This window comes from Nannospalax galili, unplaced genomic scaffold (genome assembly GCF_000622305.1).
Source record: "Nannospalax galili isolate Female #2095 unplaced genomic scaffold, S.galili_v1.0 scaffold261, whole genome shotgun sequence".
NCBI classification, from domain to species: domain Eukaryota; kingdom Metazoa; phylum Chordata; class Mammalia; order Rodentia; family Spalacidae; genus Nannospalax; species Nannospalax galili.
The window spans coordinates 1,177,857-1,202,623 of record NW_008345226.1 but is presented as its reverse complement, the minus strand read 5'-3'; the positions used below and the strand labels follow the sequence as shown (position 1 = coordinate 1,202,623).

The window sequence follows — 24,767 nt, the reverse complement described above, 5'->3', positions numbered from 1 at the left end:
TGTGATTCTTTGGGGATATCATTATGCTCAACGTAAGGAGAGAAAACTGAGGTACAGAGAAATAAATTACTTTGTAGCATATCAGAGTGGAAGAAAAATAAAGGGCTTCTGTCTGCCCGATGCCAACATATTCCTTCCCCTGAACCCACATTGTGATGGCTGGTATTGCCATTGCCACCAACACCATCCTCAGCACTGTGATGTCATAGTCATCACACATCACATCTCTGTGAGATGAGTGCCACCCACTCCTGATAAAACACAAAAGCAAAAATGCAGAGCGTAAGGGTGGTTAATGGTCATGCTCAAGATACTGATTTGCCCATCCCCCAGTCCCTTGCTCTGAAATTAGACTCCAGAGTCCTTGCCACATGTTTTCAGAATGCTGCTTCTCTGCTCACAGGCATTTTATGGAAGTGAAGTCAGCCACAGGATAACACAATATTCAAGATAAAATAACTCTGTTGGCCAGGTTCCCTCAAGTTTTCCCAAACTTAATTAGCATACATACTTTTGTGGCAACTCAGATAAACAGTGTACCTCTGAACTTAGAATGAACCCCAGTACATGGTATCAGGTGCCACCCATCATCTCTGAAATGGCTGGCTGGTTTCCACAATGCTGCCTCCACTCACATCCCACCACTCACCTGTGCACATTCTCCATGGCCGCCACCTCAGCCAGGGCTGCAAGGCTAAAGAACGCAGACACGGCAGGCATTTCTGGAGTATGGCTCCGTGATTCCTCCACCTCAGCACTGTGTGAGCAATCACTGCGGTCTGTTTCAGGTGCTTTAGGGAGACTCCTCTGCCGTTGTTCCTTTGGTTTGTCATCTGAAACAAAAGGGAAATCCATCACCAGACAATCACTGAGAGAAGGATGCAGAGAAAATGCACCAGACATTGTGAAAAGCCACCTTTCTGTTCACTTCTGCTGTCCTCTGAGTATTAAGGCTTTTACAGAGTCTTTTCTTCCACAGTAACAAAGTATTCTCATTAAGCTCAGTTGCAATTTTCACTATAGACTGTGCCCTAAAGCTAAGCTGAGGAGAAGCTGTGTTTTATCCGAGGTCAAAGAATGGGGTGAGAAGGAAAGAAAATGAACCTTGGCCAAAGGGAACTGCTATGGTACATATTTCTCAAGGAGTCACAAGCACCTACTACCATGGCAGTGGGGACTTTGCCTTGATGTAATACTAATACTCAGGGTGGACTAAACAACAGATTAATCAGTCCTGGTGAGATCCCAAGTTGCTATTGTGTTTAGAAGACCTAATGGGAAGAAGGCAAAGGCCCTTCCAGTACCTATGAAGAGGGGGGCAGGTGGAAGACTATGCAATGATACCTGCTGCAAAGGAGAGCCCTTTCCTCATTATACAGACCTCACAGAAGAGAGGGAAAGTGAATGTTTTTTAAAATATTGAAAATTGTTAAAAGATGTGAATGTCATATATTAGAACATAAAGGTCGCATGGTGCGACCTATGTAAAACAAGAGTTTCTTAGAATTTCTATTTTCTCCTACAAATGAGAATGAATAAGGATATAAATAAGCAAGGATATAGCAATCTATAAAATGGAAGTTACACCTGAAAATAGAAAGGTGACTATTTAGGAAAAGAGGACCAGTAGTGGGACAAGCTAGAGTAATAGGGGCTAAAGGTAATGAACACTCATTACACACATGCAGAAAACAGACTAGAGAGGGAAGAAGAGAGGGGCCTGCTGGATTAAACATGAGTACATCAACATTTTAATTTTCACTGTCTTTATCATTCAGTCACAAAATTCTATGTCTTTGAATTCACCTCTTATATGAGACCAAAATTAGAACCATAAAGGCATATTGTTCTAATGATCAGAAATGTAAGGTACAAGAAAAAGTGAAAAATAAACTAACTGCTTTCAACTTCTAACTCAGCAAACAATTTATCTCTATGAACACCTATATTAACCTAAATCAGAGAAAATGAAATGCTAGAATTGCTAAAAGGCAACAGCTAAGATTATGAATGCCCAGCTGGTTGCAACCCAAGATTTTGGGGATATGTCATTGCCCGACCTTTTCCTCGGTCCTTCAGATAATTCTACCATTATGGCGACCACCAGAAACAATGAACAGACCATAAGTTATGTTTGAATATGGGTAATTTCACTGTTTAGATGAAAAACTCAAGAAATCCAGATACACTCTCAGACTCCCCTAGTGGCTTGAATTTGCATTAAAGAAAGTGCTGGAGGACACATTTTCAGATTCCTTAACCCACTAAATTCCTGATAACCTGGTTTGTAGTGACAAAATAGGACACTATGGAGTTACTCAGAGTCATCCAATATCCTTGAAAGTCTAGGCTCTTCTGTAATTTACTTAACACTGTTTTTATACATACTTAGAAAAAGAAGGTGACAGTCCTATTATTTACCTTTCCTTCCCAAGAAGAGATATACACTTGGAAAAACAGCTATGATTTTAAAGCATGAAATAAAATATGTTTGGAGACCTAGAGAAAGCCAACTATTCAATGAAAAACCATACTTTGTTGCCAGTCACTTGCAGGTCAGTGTAGCCTGGATATCTGACTTTAATCTTGGCCTAAAGTTCTCTCTTCTTACCCAAAGTACCTCCTGCTGGTGATACCCGGCCATCTGCTGTTCTGACAAGGTGTGTGATCTTGGTTTTCCTTGCTTTTCTCTTTTGACTGCCCACCAAAGGTTCTTGCATTGTTGTTGGCTCTGAAGTGACGGGAATGGATAGGGCATTTTTAACCTTATGAGCAGGCTCTGTGGTGATTTTATCTTCTGAAAATATGGCTGAAATAGGACAAACCACATACAATTACACACAGAAACAGAGGCACCAACATTACTCTGGAGAAGAAATAGTTCTGCATGTTTGACTCGATCTGAATTGAGAATTTACATTCCGAGTTTTCAAAACACAACAGAAAAAAGAAACAAAACATTCCCATCATTTGTTTGCTGCTTTTATATTTTCCTTGATAAATTATTTGCAAAGGATTAAATACATTCCCCCACCCCTCTTTTGTGGTGTTAGGTATCGTACCCAGGACACCACATATGATAGGCAAGTAGTTTACCACTGAGCTACATCCCCAGTTCCCTCTCTCCCTTTTAACATCTTCAACAACTTCAGATCTTGTAGATGGGGAAGGGAGTGGAAGTGCTAGTATCTATGAACCAGTCAACTGATCCTAAGAGATTCTGAATCTTGGATGTGATCTGGGTACCTATCTGAGATCCTTTGGTTCAGATGAGTTGAACAGGGTGGTTAACAGTAGTTTCTTTTCTTTTTAAGACACAGAGATTAAATATGACTTAAGCTGGAACTGACCTGGAAGCTTCCTCCCTAAAGACTGACTCTCATAGTATCTGAAGATACTATGCAAGCTGCCAAGGGGAAAAACAAAACAAAACAAAAAAAAAAAAACAATCAATGATCCTGCACAGCTGTAAAGTCTACATATGAATTACAAAAATGACTGGCCCAGCAAACTATCTCTTTTGATGCAGTAGTGGCACTTTTATTTTGGGGATAATCAACAGCTGTCTAATTGAACTTAAAGCCTGCTCAACGGGAGGGAAATCATTCATGGTACTGTAAGCATAGCTAAATATACATGGCTGAAGAAGTCATAGACCCTAGAGAAAAACCTACTTCTGTCATGTCCCTAGGCCAACTTAACTTCTCACTGTATTCTAAATACATATCCTTATATTACAGACAAGTGTACCTCTCACCACTCATCAAAGAAGCTTCTTTGCAACAGACTATTACAAAGTTCCACAACTAGTCAAATGCAGAGAATAAGTGTCTGTGAGATGCCCAGCCCTAAGTGACACATCTACAGTACAACCTCTACACCCAAGGCTAAGGGAATACCACAGAAGAGGGGGAAAAATGACTGTAAGAGCCAGAGGGACAAGATACCTGCTATTAGTTAATGCATTCTAGACATGATAGGGGAAGCTGCACCAATGAAATCTCCACAGTATGGTAGTCTAACAAGATCTGCATAATGGCAAAACCAACTGACATGCCAAGGATGGATGAGGGAATGTCACAGGGCTCCACCTCAAGATGAAGAAATGCAGGCAATGAATGGATGCTAAGGGAGGGAGAATCAGTTTTCTCCAGAGGCTAGCTCCCCGAGGGATTATCTAATCCCAAATGGATAGCCCGAAGCACAGGTACACGAGTATCAGTGCATTATATATAAGTGTTATGTATGTATATGTAACAATAATCAAAGAAGAGGATAAGAAATTGAGAAAGAGTAGGGGACATGGGAGGAGTTGGTGGAAGACTGGGAGGGATGGACAATACTCATGTTTGAAATCCTTAAAAATAAAAAAAAATTAAAATTAAAAAATGTGCTTCTTAAATGGACTTTTATAGCTGGGACATTTGTTTTCAAGCACCAGATTGGACTGATCAGAAAAGAAAATTGTGGGCTTGAACTCTTTTCATGCGTATTGGCATCTCAGTAAGAACAGGACAAATATTGGTGAAGTCAGCATGCAGATGAAATTCTTTGAATTCTAGGACAAAGTGAATGTGCTTAGTGAGACAATTTAACAAAGCACAGCTCATGGAGCTCATGGATTTTTGGAACTGTAATTGTAAAACTAGTAAGTCATTTAAGAACATACCACTGTATTCTGCACAGCAAGAGTGAGGAAGGCACCTGCCATCAGAGCTTTCCTTTCTGGTTTCAGTAGGATGGGAACACTTGTCTCATACATTTACTTTCTTAGGAGTTCCTCTTTCCCATCCCTTTACTTTACGATTAAAAGAGTATGCACCTCCAAGAATAGCAAACATTTAAGAGTAAATACAAATAATAAAGTTTTATGAATGGTAAGTTTTTTTCTTTTCAATTCCAGTGGCTGGTCTGAAGATTTTTAGGTAGAGAAAGTAATAAGCATTTTCCTATTAGTTTTTAAAACTATTCAGTAAAAAATTTAATACAATATTTAAGCAAAAATAAACAACAATCTGGTTAGAAATACTTCCTGGTTAGAAATACTTCAAAGATATTTAATGTCTATTATGGCCTTAAAACTCAAAGCCTCATGTAAGTATAAAAAAGTCAAACCCTGAATTTACAGTAAGCATTGAATGTCTTTGTTGCATATTCATAAGCTTCAACTTTGCTCATTTCTCATTCAGATCCAGTTGCCCTTCTAGCTGGAGGGAGTTTTGTTCATCTCTCCAATATGACCACCGCATTACTGATGGACCTTCTCAAAAGTCAATTTCCCTTTTCTACTTCCACTTGCCAAAAAATAAAAAAAAAAAAGAGGACTTGTAGTAAGAAGGGCAAAGCAGGGTTCCAAAGATGCAAAGTATATTTTATCAGAAAAGCAAAGGAAAAGAAAAGGTATGGATGCCAGAAGAAAAAGACCAAAAATCCGGACTCCCACAGAGATGATGAGGCGCCAGAAAAAAGTTACAGAAACCAGGATTCTCCTCCTGAATTTGCAGTTTATTAACTGTAGGGTCATGGGTCTCAGTCTCATCAAGAAAAGATGTGAGTTGGACTAGAATAGCTTTTAGACCTAAAACAATGGTTTTGCCACATAGTCTACAATTAGGTTCCTGTCGGAAAACCAAGCCTCCCAGTCAGCTCCAGTGTCCCAAGACTGGGAAAGAATACTCCTGGAACTAGCACAGAGCCCTCTGGTTTTCACGGGTGACCTTTTGAATGGTTGCATTCTACTCAATGGTTGCTGTTTTTCAAGTCTGTTTTAGATGACCTGCCACACACAGTTAGAGGCCAAGGGCATGGCTGCCAAAGGACTGGAAATGGTAGGAGAAGTCAGGCACTGAGGGCAAGATCAGAGGCCAGCAGACTGGAGGAGGGAGTAAAGACAATATATCAGCTACATTCAAGCTCTAGACACCAGTACATTGGGACAAGGCAAGGAGGTGAGCCAAGTCACAGACAGGTGGAAGAGGTGAGAAAGCATACACTGCAAGTTCTTGTAGGTCTCCCAGAGGTAACACCCAGAAGTTTCATCTAACTCTACTATTATATAAGATCTAGAAGTAATCATGGGCCCAACAGATCATTCACACTCAAAAAATGTATGAAATAAGACCATGCTAGAGAGTTTGAGAGTGGAGTGCCCTATGCTTTGACCTGGGGTTAACTCCAGAAAATGCTGCCATGTGTGTAGCCTATACAGAGGATGGTTTTCAAGGTCAGCCCCCAGGGAGAATCTTCTACAACAGAAAATTGTGGAAGGTGAGACATATAAATAGTTGTCTATGACAACTGTGTTCAGCCATACCAACCCAAGGCAAAGCAATTAAGACGCTGGGTGGTGTGGGGCACGGAGTGAAAACAGCTCAGAGAGGAAAACAAACCCCTCCTCCCCTCCTGGAACGAATGGAAACACAAGAAAAGAAAAGCTTTGTTGTTCCAAAGCAAATTAGTCATTTCTCTTTTGGCTTTTAATTGAACACACAAAATTACCCAAGCACTTTGGAACAAGTCCACAGGGCTAGTTTTTACACTTAACAATAACCACAACACATGTGGAGCGCATCATCTGAGAGTGATAATGTGAGCTCACTCCTGGTGCCACATTAGGAATGTGGCAATAAGAGACTGCCTTGTTTTCCAAACTCTACTCCTCAAATGTGGAGTAAGTTCTTTGGGAAAGCTGTGCTGTACTTGGACTGGACCCCAGGAGGTTACTAGATTCAGAGATTTACTTTCCAACTGGGAGATTCAAAGTTGCATTGAAATTATTATAGCCATATCAGAAATCTCATTGACTTTAGTTGGTCTCCCATGAGCTAAAACAGCAATCAGATGCTGAACGGAACAAAAGAAAGTAAATCAAATGAATGAGCACAATCAATGATCCTGGGAGACTTTGCTGGAAGTTATACAGAAATCATTCCAAACTTGGGAAAAGAGATCAAGTTAGACTGAGTGCTGTGGATCATGTTTAAAGGTCTATACATTGCAAAGAAACTAGTGTGATGCTATATAGCCCTGGCTGGCTTGATACTTCCTATGTAACCCAGGCTGGCATCAATCTCATGGCAATCCTTCTGCCTCAGTCTTCTGAATGCTGGGATTACAGTTACATACCACCATGTTCAACATGAAACCTGATAATTTTAGACTGAGTTTTTTTTTTTCTTAATTTGTTTGTTAAGATGCTATTTATATTTTCAACATCTGAACCGCATGAGGGATAAATGACTACAGATAAGTCTGAAAAATTGAAACAGTAGTGGGCAAAGTGCTTAAGTGAAAAGAATCCAGCTCTCTCTCTCTCTCTCTCTCTCTCTGGTTAATCTTCAATTTGTTATCAGGCATTTAGGACTGATAAACCTTCCTTAATTCAATAAGGTTACCACAAAATTTAAGTTAAAAAACAAAAAACAAAAACCAAAAAACCTCAGGGCTAGAGAGATGGCTCAGCAGTTAAGAGCACTAGCTGCTCTTGCAGAGGATCTGGGTTCAGGTTTGGTTCCCAGCATCTACCTGGCAGCATAACAGTCTAACTTCAGTTCCAGGGAATGTGACACCCTCTTCTGGCCTCCACAGACATTGCATGCATGGGTACACCAGTATAAATGCAGGCAAAAAAAACACTCATACACATAAAATTTAAAAAAAAAAAAAAAAAAGAAAAGCCCTCTGTAAAGTGCCCTTAAGCATTAACTATCACCATGCTACCATTATTACACCTAGAAACTGTTAGCTACCACATTCTATACTAAGACAAATAGTGGCTGAGATAGGTCTTCTCAGCTGATCAGAAATTGTTGCCAAGTCTAGGCCACAGGCAATTTCTCCCTTTTTTGATATGTAAGAAATTTAGGAAGTACTTTAGACATTTTGAAATTTTAATTTTTTTTTGAGACAGGGTTTCTCTGTAGCCCCAGATGGCCTGAAACTCACAGTATATAGACCAGGCTGGCCTCAATCTCACAGAAATCTGTCCGTCTCTGCTTCTCAGACACTCTGAATTTTTAATTCACATGGAAAAACAAAACAGATGATACACCTCAGATGTACTACTAAGATTTGAAAGTTTGTAATATTCTTAAAAAAAAAAAAAGAATTGCAAAAGACATACACATAGGGTGCTACAACACTAAGACACCCAGCACAAAGGAATGAGAACAGCAACACAGTGGCCTGGCCTGGACGCATCGCTGTTTCTACTCCAGAATCCTTGTGGATAATTCCTACTCACTCACTTCTGGGCATGAACCCTCACATATGTTAAAACTATCCTGTACTGTGGTTTTATTTTCTGTCCTTATATATTTACAGCCTGCAAAGCAAAGTTTAATAAACAGTGATGTGGCCAAAGGTGAGAGAGAGGATGAGGCAAAGGGCCTGGATAATTTACAGAGCTGCCACTCGAACAAATACGTAGTGGGGACAGTATGAAAGTAAATAACCCAAAAAGGTCACTGTAAATTACTAGTAATTTTCTGATACTCAAATTGATCCCATTTTTCTTGGTCACAATAACTGAATTTGTATTCTATAGTAAGTAAAAAAGATTTTCAGAGCATGTTCTCCAAAGTTCTGTTCCATATATATTAATAATATATATGTAATTAAATACCACCAATAATAACTCTAGTTCTGCTAAAGTCTTTGGGTTGCCTGGAAGATTCAAAACTGATTTACTTTCCTTTCTCCCAAAGGCAGAATATTAGAGCTGCTGCACATGCTGTTTCAGGTATCACAGCACTCACCAAGACACCACAGAAACAAGCATCACGTGTCAGAGGGACAGGGAACTTAGTTTATGTAACACTATATCTTGTCATTCAGCCAAGCCCCTGCACATGAATCACATACGTGCTTAGTATAAATGTGGATCAAATCATAGTGAGGTTAAGCAATTTGTCCTGCTGAAAAGTACTAATTAGTGGCAGTTCTGAGAACAGAGATCTCCTAACTTGTAGGCAAGTGAGCTTTCCACTCCGGTACACACGTACTTTTGTAGGGTTTTCAGTGTTTGAAAAACAAAAACTATTTATAACATCATATCAAGTGAAGAGAAATGTGAGCTCAGATGCCTCTAGATCCTGACAGCTCATTAGTGCCGTACAATGATTAAATCTGCGTGAAGATACTTTAAAATGCACAAGAAGTGATGTTTCAATTAAGAAATATTAGGATTTAACGTTGGAAACAGCATGATTCCTGTTTTATTTTCCCTGTACTTAGGTAGAGGGAGTATTTCTTGGAAGTTATGAATGTGAAATAACAGGTCAGGAAGAGAGGCAATGCTGGCATTTTTTAATACAAGTACAATGACATAAAAGCAGATGTGGCTCATCTATGCTATGCCTACCAAACAAAAAAGTTTAATTACTATTAACTCAGACTTGACTATTTTGGATAAATATCTTAAATATACGTGTATTGTATTAAGTGACTTACATCATATGAGCATTTTGAAGTTTTTTCTCCTTTTTATCAACAGAACAAAAGTGTATCTAGGAGTTAAGAGATACGGACTTGGGTGGCTGGGGAGATGGCTCATGGGGTGAGTGCTTGTTGTGCAAATCATGAGAACTTGGGTTTGAATACCTAGCACCCATGTTTAAAAGGCAGGTGTGGCTGTGTGCATCTGTAATCTGTGAGGGACAGAGACAGAAGGATCTCTGGGGCTTGCTGGCTGCTAGTCTAGCCCCAGGCTCAAAGAGAGACCCTGTGTTAAGGAATAAGGTAGAGAGTGATAGAGCAGGACACCTGAAGTCCTCCTTGGACCTCAGCACATGCCCCAGGATGTGCTTATTATTATACTACACACACAAAAAGAAAGGGAGATGAGTGAATTTGGTCATCAAAGGCCCTGTCTGGACTTAAGCAAATCCCTGGCTAGCCTGGAACACACTATGTAACTCAGGCTAACCTTAAACTTGCAGTAATCCTGCCTCTGCCTCCTGAATGCTGGAATTACAGCTGTGAGCAACTTACACCCAGCCAAGTTTATTCATTTGTACTAGATGGCTCACTATATATATAGACTTAGTTTTGTATATACAAAGAGAATAAAACTTCCATATAGAATATTTCAAAGATACCATCTACTTTTCAAATGAAGTAATTTCCTTTTTCTTTTTGGAAACAAGGTCTCATATAGCCTAGGTGAGCCTCAAAGTATGTAGCTGAATCCTGACCTTTTTGCTTTCATCTCTCAAGTGCTAGGATTACAAGCATACACTACCACACCCAGCTCAAATGAAGTAACTTCTAATGAAGCACTAAAAAATGCTGCCTTTTAAAATACCTATAATGAAAAGTATGTAAGGAGTATCAGTTAGGGGAGAATGAGGGCAGCTTAGAAATAGAAATTAACACAGTCATGTATAAATAGTATATTGGACATTTCAAAATAAATTCTGTACTAGGACTTAAAATGACTAGTATTAGATTTTTATTTGGCTATACAAATTCCTCAGGTACATTCTGTTTTAACATATTTTGAGGTACTGGGAAATGGGTGAGGGAATACATTCAAATCAGAAATCACTTTTGTTAAACTGCCCTGCCTAGGAGGGCCCTACTGTGCAATCCAACTCCCATGTGCATACCCATCTGTCTGCAACACAGGCACATCTGCTAAGAAAAACTCAGTCTCAGGTTAATGTGATTCAAAGACGAAATTAATACTACATTGTCTGATCACTGGCAGCAAACTACAAATAGTTTTGATTTAAAATTAAATATAGCCTTATTGTGAACACACAGGTCTAATACTGCTGGTTGCACTTACATAAATTTTGAGTTCTTTAAAAAGCCTATAAAATTATTCCATTTTTACCTTAGACCATATATAATTTAGTAATATACTTTTTTTTTTTTTTTTTTTACCTTCTGTAGGGTGAATGGCATCCAAGAAGAATTGCTTGTGCGACCATTTATCCCCACTTCCTAAAAACAATGACAGTAAAGGAAAGGACAATGAAACTCTACTCCTAGAACAGATATATAAAATATTTTAAAAGCTCAAGTACAAAGTAACTTAAATGTAAGAAAACATGCAAAGGAAATGGAATTTAATTTTAATTATTTTATTCTCAAAACTGCATTTACTAACTAAACAAGCAAATTCTGTCCTTTGTGGAAATATACTGTTGGGTAGTATCTTGACTTAGTAAAGAAAATCTGAGGATCAGTAAAAGGAAATAATAAAAATTGACATTTTTGCCTACATTATAATGTTTATTCACTGGAAACAAAGGAAAATATATTATCAATATATAACAGAGAAAGAAGTTGATGTGGAGAAGAAAACACAAATTAGTAAAAGGCTATGTGGCAAAAATGCACAGTCACATACATCCAACGTAGAAGACAGATGCTTTAAAGCCTCGGTATAGAAATAGGACATGTTGCACATCTGACCATGCAAGTAAGACGCTAAAGGGCATCAAATGAGCAGGTTTATGGTAGTTGTGACACTGACATGCAGGGAGACCAAAGAAAGCTCAGTCCACAATATCACAAGGCTATATCCAGCCAGATGTGAAGATTTACTATTTATGTGCAAGAATGAGTCTTGAGCTATGAGAAGAGAAATCTTAAGATGAACCCTGAAGAGGTTCAAGGGTCCATCAAGATCATAATGAGATGGATGTTCAGAGAAGGACAAGGTGATAGAGTGCATAAGTTTCTAGTGCCCTCTAAAAATAACAGCTCTGTGACTGAAGGAGACAGAAGAGTCCAGCCAATGATGAAGTAGATGGGTGTGGTGTGTGTGTGTGTGTGTGTGTGTGTGTGTGTGTGTGTGTGTTTATAATTTAGGAGTGAAGGAAAAGGTCTGTGAGAATCTCTAGCAGAGAAAGAATAAAAATGGTTTGACTTTCACATGACTATGAAATTGTAAGAAATGAGGGAATAGGAAAATGTGGTCAACATATGAAGGGTTGCCAAACATGAGAAAAATAAGAATAACCAAACAAAATAAATGGCTTCTTAGGCCAGGAAGACAAAATTATAAAATGCACCAGATACAAATCAGAAGCAGCAATTTTAGGGTTCATGTGGAACTGTGATCAAAGAGACAAGTAATGGAGTGGAGTCTCAGTGAAGGAGATTGGCAATTAGCTGCAGACAGGATGAAAAAGCCCACATCAGGAGCTGATGGTACTGAAGCAAGCAAAGGGAAGATGAGGTGAAGGAGGTGCACAGAAGCATCACTTGAAAATGAGCCTGCAAAGGAAGTGACCAAGAAACCTTAATGGAGGGTAGAAGGCACCAATACCTTTTTCTGGAGCATTAGGCTTCTCCTTTTTGTGCTTATATTTGCTGACAATTTTGTGGAATAAGTTCTTTTTCTGAGACTGGAAAGGACCTACAGACAATATTATGAATATATTTTAAGTTCACAGTGTTGCACAAAACAATATTGTGTGCTTTTTAAAACAATTACACCCTCCTCCCTTCTGTGGAATGTCTGAATTGAGTTGTAAGAAGAGTCTTCTTGCGGATTCCCTCAGCTGGCGGCTGCTCAACCCCCTTTGTTAGACTTATTTAAAACTCAGGGAGATTTCCCTCAGAAATGTGTTGTGCAAAAACCTCTATTAGTGCTGGGGTTCCCTGGGTGGAAACTGCCGTCTAGTGGATAGACTGTAAACAGCTAACAGCAGAGAGATGATAGTTTGTAATAGTAAAGGTTTTACTTCTAACTCCATGAAGGAAAGAAAGGAGATAATGCATGTCTCACTTCTCCTAAGAAACTGATATCATAAGGATAGCACTTCCAGGATAATCATTGACTTGAGAGCATCAGACAGCTTTCTGGCTTTTGAGACTAGGAAGAAGGAAAAAAAAAGTGATTTAAAACCAGAAAAATAAGTCTCAGAGTTTCAGTCCCTTCACATGAAACAGAACTGTGGCTTTTCAGTTAGTGATCAGAAATAACAGCATGCTCCCCAAAGCAGGTTCCTTTCTATATGCTTCAGATCCTCATAGGTGAATCATTGTACATAGCTTCTGTTGCCTCATCCGTGAATGGAGATCACGGCAGAGCCTAACTCACAGTGTTAGGGTGAAGACCAAAAAGTCAGAAGTGCCACAGGCTGCCCCTGCTGCCATCTCTCACCCATCAGCACAGCATGCTCGCCTTCTAGGTGGTGGTAAGCTACCAGTGCTCCTGTCTATCAGTTCTTCCACCTGTGCACTAGCCCATCCTCACTCATAAGTTGGCTATTCCATCGGTGTACAAGTACTGTTCCACCTAACTTAGTAATAATAAAAAGAGGTGGTGGCTTTTGCTCAAACTCTCTCATGTCAATTATTGCCCCCACTTCTCTCTGTAGCAAAATGTCCTCAGAAGGGTTGCCTACACTCCTGTCTATTTTCCAATTATGCATGAAACCCATTCTAACAAGATGTTTGTCCTGCCACTCAAGAAAACCTGGTCTTCTCAGGTCATCTACAGCCAATTCCATCAGCATTGCTTACATCCTCCAGACTATTCCTTGAGGAGCACAACCCAACTCCATGCCCATTACTTATGATCTCTCTTTCTCAACAACCCTTTATTTTGGATGATTAAAAACAAAACAGCTCCACTAAAGTATAATTCAAGTGCTAAATAATTCACTCAATTTTAAGATATACATCAGAGGTTTTTATATTTAGAGTGATTTACACCATCACCAATTACAGAACATTTTATCATCTCAAAAATGAATGCCATACCTTTTGGTCACTGTCCCTTTATCCTGCATTTTCCCTATACCTAAGCAACCACTAACCTATTTTCTATCTCCATAGATTTGCCTGTTTAAAAATCTCATATAAATGGAATCATATAAAGTAGTCTTGGGCTGCTTTTGGATTTAGCATGTGTTCAAGGTTCATCCATGCTTCACAAAGCATGTATCAGGATGAGTATTTTATTGTATAGATTAGTACATATTTTGTTTATCAGTTTAATAGCTGATGGCTAATATCCATCTTTGTGATTATGGCCATTCTAAGGATGTGCAGTAGTATCTCTCTCTCATGGTGATTTTGATTTGTGTTTTCCTGCGAGCTGCTATCATACGTCTTTTCTCTTAATGATGACTTGTATATCTTTGCAGAAAATACACAATCTGATCACCTGTCTATAGTCTGTTATTTTTGAGTTTTAAGAGTTTTAAACAATATATTTTAAATGCAACTCTTTTGTCAGAAGTATGATTTATAGTCTCTCTTCCTGTTGTCCTAGCTAATGGTCAGTTGTTAACACAAGGGCATGAAGACTTAAGTATAGTGATGAATAGAAGTGGTGAGAATGAACTTAGCTCTGTTTGTGAGCATACAAGCTAAGTATCTAATATTTTACCACTCATATAATGCAGATGCTATTTATCTACAAATTCCTTTCTACTGGTTTGTTGAATGTCTTTATCATGAAAGTTTGTGGATTCTGTCAGATGCTTTTACTACATTTACTGAGATGTTCATGTGGTTTGAGTTTTTGGTCTACTGTCAATAGACTAAAATTAGGTAATACGAGGCACACTAACTTTTGGATGTTAAGCCAACCTGATCATCCTAGGGTAAAAATCCAATTTAGTCATGACATGTTTTTTTTTTTTTACATTTGTTATGTTACTATTTGTTGAGGATTTTTATATTCCTGTTTATGTGAGTTATTGGCTGTAGTTTTCATTTCTTGTGATTTATCTACTTTGACATCAGAATGAGTCATAAGGTTGGTAGATATTCACTTCTATAATTTTAAAGATTTGTTTGAGAATAGTTGGTATTAAATCCTCCTTTAAAAGTCTGGTAGAATTTAGTGGTGAAGCAACTTGGGCACAGTTTGGATTGCTGATTTAATCTCTTTACTAGTCACAGGTCTATTCTTTTGCTTTTAATTTTTTTTTTAATTAGAAGAAGCATTTCATTACAGCTTTGACATACTCAATAACAATTTCCAAAGCACAGATACATCTCTTTCAAAAGTGTCTATAAAATTTTTAGGTTCACAGTTGAATTAATAGTTATAAAATATTGAACTCAGCATAAACCCTTTAAGACATAAAATTGAATGAGTTTTTAACCTTTAAAAAAGATCTCCATTTCATTTTAAAATATACTGTTTCTTACAGAAAGACTCATTGTTTTTGCTAATAACACTTAGATGTTGGCACATGCATCTCTAATCTGTATGTATCTGATTATTACTAGTCATGGTCAGTTGCACTTGGATCCTTGGCACCCGTGTATGGATATAAAGTCATCATGTAGTTTTCAATGGTAATGTTTATCACCTCTACTAATTAACATGATGTAAATTTTTTTGCTTTCTCCTCAAATATAACTCAATTTTTTAATTTGTTAATTTTTTTTGTGTATCTCACACAGAACATTCCAAACAATCTTATTTATCTATATACCAACTTTCCAGATGGCACCCTCCCATAGCCTCTCCTCCACCCAATAAAGCCCCTATATTCTGTCATCCCTGCTACTGTCCACTGTGTTGTTGGCACCCCCAGCCGTTCCTCAGTACTTGTTCATCTGGTGAATCTAGTCAGCCTATCTAGAGGTCTTTGTTTTAGGAAGGTCAGCTGTTCCTCATCTAGCAGCAATCAGTTGTCAATATTCCTTTAGATAAGATTGGGGTCTGTTCATTTTCCCAGTTTTATGCTGCGTAACTATCTGGGAGTCTCTTGGGCTACCCTGGCAACAACTCAAAAGAAGGTATCTCCTGTCTGGCATTGTTGCTTGTTATGTAGCCTTTAGCTATACATATGGACTCTTAAAAAATTATATTGGCCCCTTTAATCTTTGGTTATACTTTCCTTTTGGGTGTTTAAGGCCATAGAGCTGGCCCAGATAAATCAATTTATTTTTACTCTTAAGGCTTGAGGATCTGTTCAGGGGTCACATGGGCTTGGGAGGAGCCCCTGGCTCCTTTCTTTTACCAGTTCCACCTATGTGAAGATAAGTAAAAGGTCCTGCTCGACCATGGTTGGCTTTGCTTGGAAGCATGGAGGAAATGATTCCTCTGTGTTGACCCTCCTCTTTATAAACTGGACACTCATTTAAGTACAGGACATTTTGAGAGATGCTCATAGTCCCCTGGAACTAGTCGACCTAGGAGAGCAAGGAGCAAAAACTGTCCTTTATGTCCCTCTGACCAAATTAGTATAGGCCTCAAAGTATGTCTGTTAAACATCCAAGGTTAGTCCCACCAGTCTGGTTTTAAAAACTATTTTATTTATTATTTTTATTTTATGTGTACAAGTGTATTACTTGCATGTATGTGAGTGCACCTGTGTCGTGAAATGCCACGAAGGTCAGAAGAGGGCTTTGGATTCCCCTGGAACTGTAGTTAAGGACAGCTCACTGCCACCATGTGGGTGCTGGGAATCAAACCTGGGTCCTCTGCAAGAGCAGTCAGTGCTCTTAACTGTTGAGCCATCTCTCCAGCCCCCATAGGTCTATTCTTAAGTTGGTTTTAGTAACTTCTTTCTAAGATTTGGTTATCTTATCTAGGTTATATAATTTACTTGTGTATAATTGTTCTTAATATTCCCTCAAAATCCTTTTCATTTCTGTAAAGTTGATACTAATGTCCTCTATTTCATTTCAGGTTCTAATAATGTAATTCTTCTGGTTTTTCTTGGTCATAATCTAGCTAAATATTTGTTGCTATATTAAAGGAACAGGATTTTAGTTTCATTGATATTGTTACTCAATTTCTTAATTTTATTTATTAATTTCTAACTAATTTGTATAATTTATCCTTTTAATTTTATCAGTTTGCTTTAATGCCCTAGCACATATCCAATTCTGGATACTATTACACATATACTTGAGAAGAATATACATTCTGCAATTGTTGGGTAGTGCTTACACCTTAGCTCCAGTTGGTTTAAACTGTTGTTCAAGTGTCTGCTTTCCTTGTTGATCATTTATCTACTGGCTCTATCAATATCTGCTCTCTATTTTTTTTTCCATACTAGTTTTCACCTTAAAACACTAATATACTTTGCTAATTTTAGGCATATTTATTGTCTGGTCTTCCCAGTATAATGTAATCTCCATCACAAAGGTTCTTTGATTTCATAAATAACAAAGAAGCTCCAAAAGCGTGGCTGGCACCAAGTATGTAAGAAACGCATTTGTTTGTTACCACCAATACCATAAATCTGTGCAAATGCTTTTTTTTTTTTTAATGAGCACAACAATTTATTCTTCTAAATAAAAAACAGCAAACACTTCTAAATTAGTTGTAGTGGCTTGAAATGGAGATGGAAAATGCTTCTATGTTCGCTTCTTTAGGAAAAAGTGAGCATCAAGAGAAAAGAAAATAAATGTGATAAGTACAAAGGAAATGTGTCATGTGTACATGCTACACTACTATCACCAGTGTCCTCTGTCACTTGTTTACAACCACTGCCTCTGTACTTTATAAAACTCAGACAACTGCAGGCTGGCGCACCCGAAGGACATGTAGGCAGCATGGAAAACAAGCAGAAAACAGAAAAACAATTCTGAGACAACCATAAAGACCCTAGGAATTTATTTGTAGGAAATGACTGGTTCACAGGGAAAATGGCATGAAGAAGTGAGTCACAAGACACAAACTGATCTGACACATGCAATGGGTTAGAAATGAAGAAAAAAGTGTGTATCTTTCAGATCCCATCATACTCTGGGAAATTTGCAAAGTACAAGTTCAGGACAAAGCTAAAGATGAAAACTGTCCATTTTAACAAGAAAAGTGGACTCATAGTGGTCTTGTATATAGAAGAACTTCTATAAGCTTACATTTAAAAAGTTCCTTGCTGTGAACCATCCCTCAAATGATAACTATAAATACCGTGAGCAAATGACAGTTTCTTCTTCAAAGATAGTGACAACCATGAAAAGAAAGTAATGAGTAAGATCTAATCAGTCACGAAAAAGCAGCAATTTAGGAGTCAATAAATGAACAATTTTATTTCTGCTCACCAGCATCATATTGTGTTTGACAAGCTGTCTAAAGTAAACAAAGTCAAAAAGTATAGTAAATAGAAAATACAAGGAAAGCAGTAGGACTTTTTTTCCCTTTCTTATACTCACATAGACATGTCCATGGTAGTGAAAAAGGTAGGAAACAGGAAGTGGAAAACGTTTTAGGAGGAATCATTTAGAAATAAAGGAAAGGCCAGGTGCTTTTCACTTTGCTGTGCACTTCAGGCTTCCATCCCATCTCTTTCCCTAGCAAACTGATTGAGAGAATTTGCATCAACCTCATCTTCCTTACAGTAATATCACCTCTGCTGCTATGCAAAGTGGCTCGGGTCTGCACTTGTGACTTGGAACAGAACGTCATATGCTCTGAAGGTATCAGTCTCCTCTGCAGCACTGCCCTCCAACTTCACAGCTGGGCAGAAAACGGCAGAGTCCTGCCACAAGTCAAGAGTTAAGAGGAACATCATAGAGATATTAACAATAATTTTTCTCCAACATTAATGTCCAAGGTTTGCTGGAAAAGGAGGACTTTTAGAGGTAAGAGTTGCAGTGACACAGAAGCCACATCAGCATTGTCCTGGCATTATAATTCTTCAAGTTCAGAGGGAAGGTGAATTAGGTGAACCTGCCTTCTGAACTGTTGTGACAACAAATGATAGGTATCCCTCCACTGGTAGCAGCTTTTCCTCAGATTCTATAATTTCAGGTTTTAAGCAATACAAATTTAAACGGTTTTGTCTAAGGCTGGCATTTTTCTACTTGATGAATAAGTAATGAGTAACTAATGATTCAATAAATTCCTTTGGAATAATTTTTTAAAAAATATTTTATTTATTATTTTTATTTTATGTGTATGAGTGTATTGCCTGCATGTATGTAAGTGTACCCATGTCATGCAATGCCATGGAGGTCAGAAGAGGACTTTGGATTCCCCCAGAACTGGAGTTAAGGACGGTTCATAGCTGCCATGTGGGTGCTGGGAATCGAACCCAGGTCCACTGCAAGAGCAGCAAGTGCTCTTGACTGCTGAACCATCTCTCCAGCTCCCTTTGGAATAATTTTTAACAAAGTGCTCCACCCAGCTGCTGGGCATGTGGATCTGTTGGTCTGAGTACGTTTGCGTGTGTACTAGCCACAATTTTAAGATTCACTAAGTAATGCAGCTACTTACTCAGACTGGACATAAATGCTTTGTTAAGGAACTCAAGATTGCATCATGTAGAGGGAGGAGATTTGGGGAGGAAGATGAAGAAAAGGAAGCACATGTAAAAATGCCATTATGAAACCCATTAGTGTGTATGAGAATTAAAAAACAAAATATAAACAAAGTATATTCTTGCAAAATTATAGCATACAAAATAAACATAAGAAGAAAAGGAAAGATCTATCTGGGTACAACTTTTATATTTACAAACTGCTGTTACTACCTTCTTGGGAAAGTTTGGTGGCAATGAAGACTCTCAGCTAGTTCTTGGGCAAAACACAGAATTCCATCTAACTTAGAAGCTGCGGTCTTCTTGTAGTACAGGCTAGCCTGGCTATCATCAGACTTCAGGCTCTCAGATTCAAGTCTCTACAGGAAGGCTCACCTTCAAAAGGAATTCTGGCTTCTACTTTTAATTTGAATCTGTTTCTTTTATTACCAGTATCGTTTAAAAACAAAAACTTAATCTTAGTCACTTCACGGGAGGATGTAGCAGTAGTGGATTCAACCTGGGGCTCTGTGTATATTATGCAGGTATTCTATCACTAGGATACATTTCTAGCTCCCCCTTAACTTTTTTTTTTTAATTTTAATCTTAAAATATAAGTGTGGATTGGGAAAAAATAAAATTTGATGAGGGATAAAGAAATGTGTAAAGATGGAAGGAGGAGGAGAGGTCAAGGGTTAAAATGGGGCCTAATTGAAACACTCCAAAACACTCCAACCTGAACTCCTTTTGCCTTTTCTACAAGACTCTACTCCCATTTGAAAATTACTATTTGCCTAGAACTCTTGACTTCTGATGCTTTGTAAACAATGCTTCATTATCAGTACATATAAAATAATCTCTCAAAACAAATCTCTTGGAAGTTACAGTTAAACTTAGATTTATAATTTAAAGCTTTCATTCAAAAATGCCTAGGAAGGACTTAGAGAGATAACCAGGAAAACCATTTCAGACTTGGCTTCTTCAGCTGAACTGTGTGGTGAGTTAGATGGACCACAATTTACTGGATAGTTTGAATTTGTTCTTAGAAGATGAAGGAAATTTTTTTCCCGAGTCATCACACAGGTCCAGCCCCGCTGTAGTAGGTGGCACTTAGCTAGTGTCATCCTTTCACTGTAAAGTTTGCAGTGTAAGGGATGGGGCAGAGATAATGGAAAGACAATGGGGAAAAGACAAGAAAACATGGAAAGCTGTTCTGATGAAGGAGGTCAATGGGAAACAGAGTGGTAACTCAAGCAAGTACTATGATTCTGAGACACACAACTCTATGAAATTATAAATAGCAAGTTTTTCCTGAAACTAAATTTCAGAAAAATTCTATATAGGGAGTTATAAATAACCAGCAGGTACCTAAAAGGTTACAAGTATAAACTAGGGAAAATATAATGTTGAATGGCAACAAATATAGGTGAAACTAAAATACAGACAAATGAGAAATTGTTGGGATTAAAAATGAATTTCTTATGGACATATGCTCTTTTACTAAAGAACTAATGATGTCATATACAGTGTTTGTTTTGAATAACTCATTATGCAGAGGTGCAAAGGGTCTACAGTCTAAGACCACAATCCCCCCATCCCCTAAAGATCAGGCAATTACAGCACAGCTAGTATGATAATTTCATTAATAACCCACAGTCTAGTACATTGATGCTGCTGATGCCAAATTGCAAATCTGTCACAAATACTATTTCTTTAGTTTGCTAAATAAAGAATACATTATTTAATTTCGGCTTTATTTTAATTGTCTTTTATTCTATGAAACAGAACACAGAGCAGAATCTAAAAAGTCTTAGAAGACTTTCCATGCCTGTAATTAAGAGCCAGGCTTACAGGCATTAGAAAAGAATTTTGAAGATGTTGTATGAAGCATAATGCAAAGTTCCAAAAAGCTATTTCACAATAAAAGAGATACTGTTAATCCTAGCTGGAGGAGAATCAGGTAAGAGACAACTAAGACACAAGAGAAGGTTTCATGAAAACAGATCTTAACTTCTGGGTTTCAGCTTTACAAAAATAAATCTATTGGTACTTTCCTTGATAGATAATTTGGCCAACTTCACAGCTATAAAATGAATGTCTTGAACTATAAGGAATGGGATAAGGAATGTGTCTTGTACATCAATCAATCATGTTCCATTTTACTGGCTTGTCAGATATTAATCAGCAACTTTAAACCCAAGAATTATGGGAGACAGCTGGCATCTTTGAGCTCATGGACTGGGATGCTATTCCTAAATATCTCCAGGGCAAAAGACTGTCATTTCATGTGGTAATCCATTCTGGAGCTCAGCTACCTACCTGTCAACAAGTCTACTTTATTTCTATCCCTATCCATCTTTGAAAATCTCAACAGGACACTATTTTATTTTCCCAAGTGAGCAAACCTGGTGATGCAGCATTTCCTGCTCAATTCTTTATTCACTGGATGTCGTAATAACCAGAGAGGAAAACAGTTAATTCTACAATTATTTTTATGCCCCTCCCAGACATTAATCATGAAGGGGGACTTTCATAAGCCTATCAATAATATCCTGAGATGTCTATCTCAAAGCAACGCCAACAAGTGACCCTCTCTGGTTGTGGCAATTACAGTGTCCAAAAGGTTTGTAGGTCTTTCAGAACTGCTTAGGTTTTTTTTTGGGGGGGGGGCAGGGGGAACCACCATAATTTTCCTTAGTCTGTATGCCTTATATATTTTCTCCAAACTCACAGAATTGGCTCTCTTCATTAATGTTTATATTGGATTTATCTAAATAAAATATATAAAATGGGGAATTAATCTGATTTGACACAAAGCAGGGACAAGATAGTCACTTTCACAAGATAATTACAAGAACGTGTCTACCAAATCTTGCTCAGAATTTGACCTGAAAGCATCTCTAGCTCAGCCACATCTGTCCTTCACCTTTCTACTTCCCATCCCTCAATGGGATGGCAGCTCAATGAATGGAGTCTTTGTGTCTGTGTGGAAAACTAGAGGAATATTTTCCTGATCAATCTTTAGACCTAAAGAGAAATCAAAAGGCAAAGTTGTCACTGAAAGCAATACTGCCACTCTGGGTAGGCAATCCTTTACTGTGTCTGAGTGGCCTGAATGCAGCCTATGCCTGGCACCCAGACCCTGTTCCACAAATGTCAACAATGGTCCCAGGTGTGAAGACCACTGAAAATGCCCCAATACCCATAAAAGTCCCCTGTTAGACTGGAATGTCCCTGACAGAGTGCTGAGATCAACTCAGGGCACACTGGTAATTTGAACTGGTTCCCTGATATAGATGTGGAGAAGCTGATATTCTTGAAAATTAATATGTAAACACAGCACTAAAATCAAATAAAATGAATAAATACATTGCTGGAGAATAACAAGCAGTTTACTTTCATTTGGTCCATTCTGATAATAAAGAACAGAGTCTGCTTCTCAGGCAAAAAGGGTTTTTACAGTGCCACAGTTCATTCTGTTTTACACTTGAGGAACAGAAGAATTAGTCATCAGTCTCTGCTCAACAAAATCTCAGTTTTCTAAATGAGAGATCTGGGGAGCAGTAGGTCAATGACCATGTTGTATAATACATTTGAAAAGTCTGGCTACACCTCTAAGGGCAGATGTATGAACCAAAATGCAAAGGACAGAAGCAGAATTAAGGAGAAAAGAAAGTAGGAAGGAGGCAGGACTCGAGGTGATCGCGGAAAGCAACCTCAGTCTTCCTCCCTACTGCCTCGCTTCTAAACCTGATTGCTCTAGCTAATCTTCAGCTGAGACTGACTGCACTGAAGGAAAGGCGGAGGACACAGCTCACCTTTGCTGGTTTTGGTAGGTTCTGAGGACATGTTTCCAGTCTTCTTCTTTTTCCTTGGGATAGATACACATTTCCGGTCAAATGCAATAGGACTGTATTGGGGGAGGCTGTTGAATTTCTTTTCAAATTCTTCATCCAGCTTTGCAGAGCTATTGAAAGGGAGAGGGTTAGGGTCAGGGTTACAAAGTACTTTATAACAAATGAATGTAGAGTTAATTATCTGAAGAAAAGACAGAATTAAAATGGTTTTCCAAACGAAAAAAAGGGAATCAGAAAGTACATGATCAAATATTGAAACAGAAAATGATAATTTTATGTGTATGAGTGTATATATGTAAGTGTACTTGTGTTGTACAATGCCCATAGAGGTCAGAGGGGGCATTGGATTCCCTGGAACTGGAGTTAAGCCTCCAAAAAAAGGTCCTCTGCTAAAGCAGCCAGTGCTCCTAACTGCTGAGCCATCTCTTCAGCTCCATAATGTATTTTTAAATATTCAATATGAAACCAGGGTCCTCTCTAGGAATTACAGCATTTTAAACAAACACCTTTTTAGAAATTCTTTAGAAGATTTACCAATACAGTTTTTCTTGTAATGTTACATGCAGGTCTTCTAACCACTTTAGGAAAACAGAAATATTTAAAATATTAGAATGTTTGAAGGGGGGAATTTACCATTTTCTTTCACTCGTGTGGTGGGAAATCACCATAAAGTTGAGTGCAAAGTATACTCTATTCTGACAGTTCTCATTCTAAACATTCATCTGCATGCACATGTATTAGCAAGCTTATTGGTAATTTAATCTACTGGGAGTTTTATAAGCTGAGTTTTAATACTTACTGATCAATGTTTGATTAAAACATAAACAAATTTTAAAAGTATACAAAATTGTAGTCCTAAGAAAAATGAGTTGATTCAATGAGGATAAAACACTCAATGAGCAAAGTAAAGCCAGTTTTTGCTGACAGAGAGGCAATGCAGCTTTAACCGAAAACCACAAATAACTTAAAAAATGCCTCTGGCAAAATCAGGAACTCCTTGTGCTGGCTTTGACTGTCTCCTAGGGCCCCATTCAGCAATGGCAGCATGCCTGCTGGATCCTAGGCTGGCTGCTGGCTTTCATTCAGTGAGAATTACTAACTGAGGTACACTGCAGACAGCCGGGGGAAGTTGTAAAATTGCTGTGCTTGGTAGACAGAAAATGGAAGGCATGTGGGGAGGAGAGAAGCTTCAGAAGTGTTGGGTTTCACACACTCACACATACACATACACATACACATACACATACACCCCACTTCTCTTTTTAGGGAAGGATTTTCAGAGAATGCTTCCTGTTTTTCATGGATTGGTGAAATATCTTATAACAGCAGTTTAATTAATGAAGCTAGGTTTTGAAGACAGGTCTTGCTATGTAGTTGAGGCTGAGCTAGAATTTTCTAGTAAGCCCTTCTGCCTCCCAAGTGCTGGTAGAGGCATGCACCACATGCCCAGACAACTTGGCAGCTCAGAATGGAAGCATCAGAGTTCTACTGGAGAGCTTTACTGCTTGCTCACCTTTTGTGTGTGAGCACATGTGTGTGTATGTGTGTGGCTAAAGGACAGACAATCTCAGGCATTGGTCCTAAAGAGCTGTCTATTTTTTGCTTTTGAGACAGGGTCTCTTACTTGACTTAGAGCTCCCAATTAAGCTAGGCTGGCTGGCCAGTGAGCCCCAGGTATCTGCCTGTCTCTGCCTCTCCAGTGCTGGGATTATAAGGGCACGCTACCACACCGGCT

The 24,767-nt window shown here is 38.4% G+C and overlaps 1 protein-coding gene across 5 annotated transcripts in view; it reads right to left on the bottom strand.

Annotated features, from left to right (window-relative positions):
* The window catches only part of Bbx (BBX high mobility group box domain containing), a 284,258-nt gene that overhangs the window by 7,888 nt on the left and 251,603 nt on the right, over positions 1-24,767 (bottom strand). For 3 of the 5 annotated variants that reach the window (XM_008841418.3, XM_029567517.1, XM_008841419.3), the window contains 5 exons: positions 22,994-23,142; positions 12,281-12,370; positions 10,888-10,947; positions 2,612-2,809; positions 650-833 (listed from right to left, as the gene is read on the bottom strand). In XM_008841418.3, the coding sequence (XP_008839640.1) occupies positions 650-833; positions 2,612-2,809; positions 10,888-10,947; positions 12,281-12,370; positions 22,994-23,142 (681 nt within the window). The remainder of the gene's footprint in view (positions 1-649; positions 834-2,611; positions 2,810-10,887; positions 10,948-12,280; positions 12,371-22,993; positions 23,143-24,767) is intronic. The other 2 variants (XM_008841420.3, XM_029567518.1) reach the window with 2 other exon arrangements.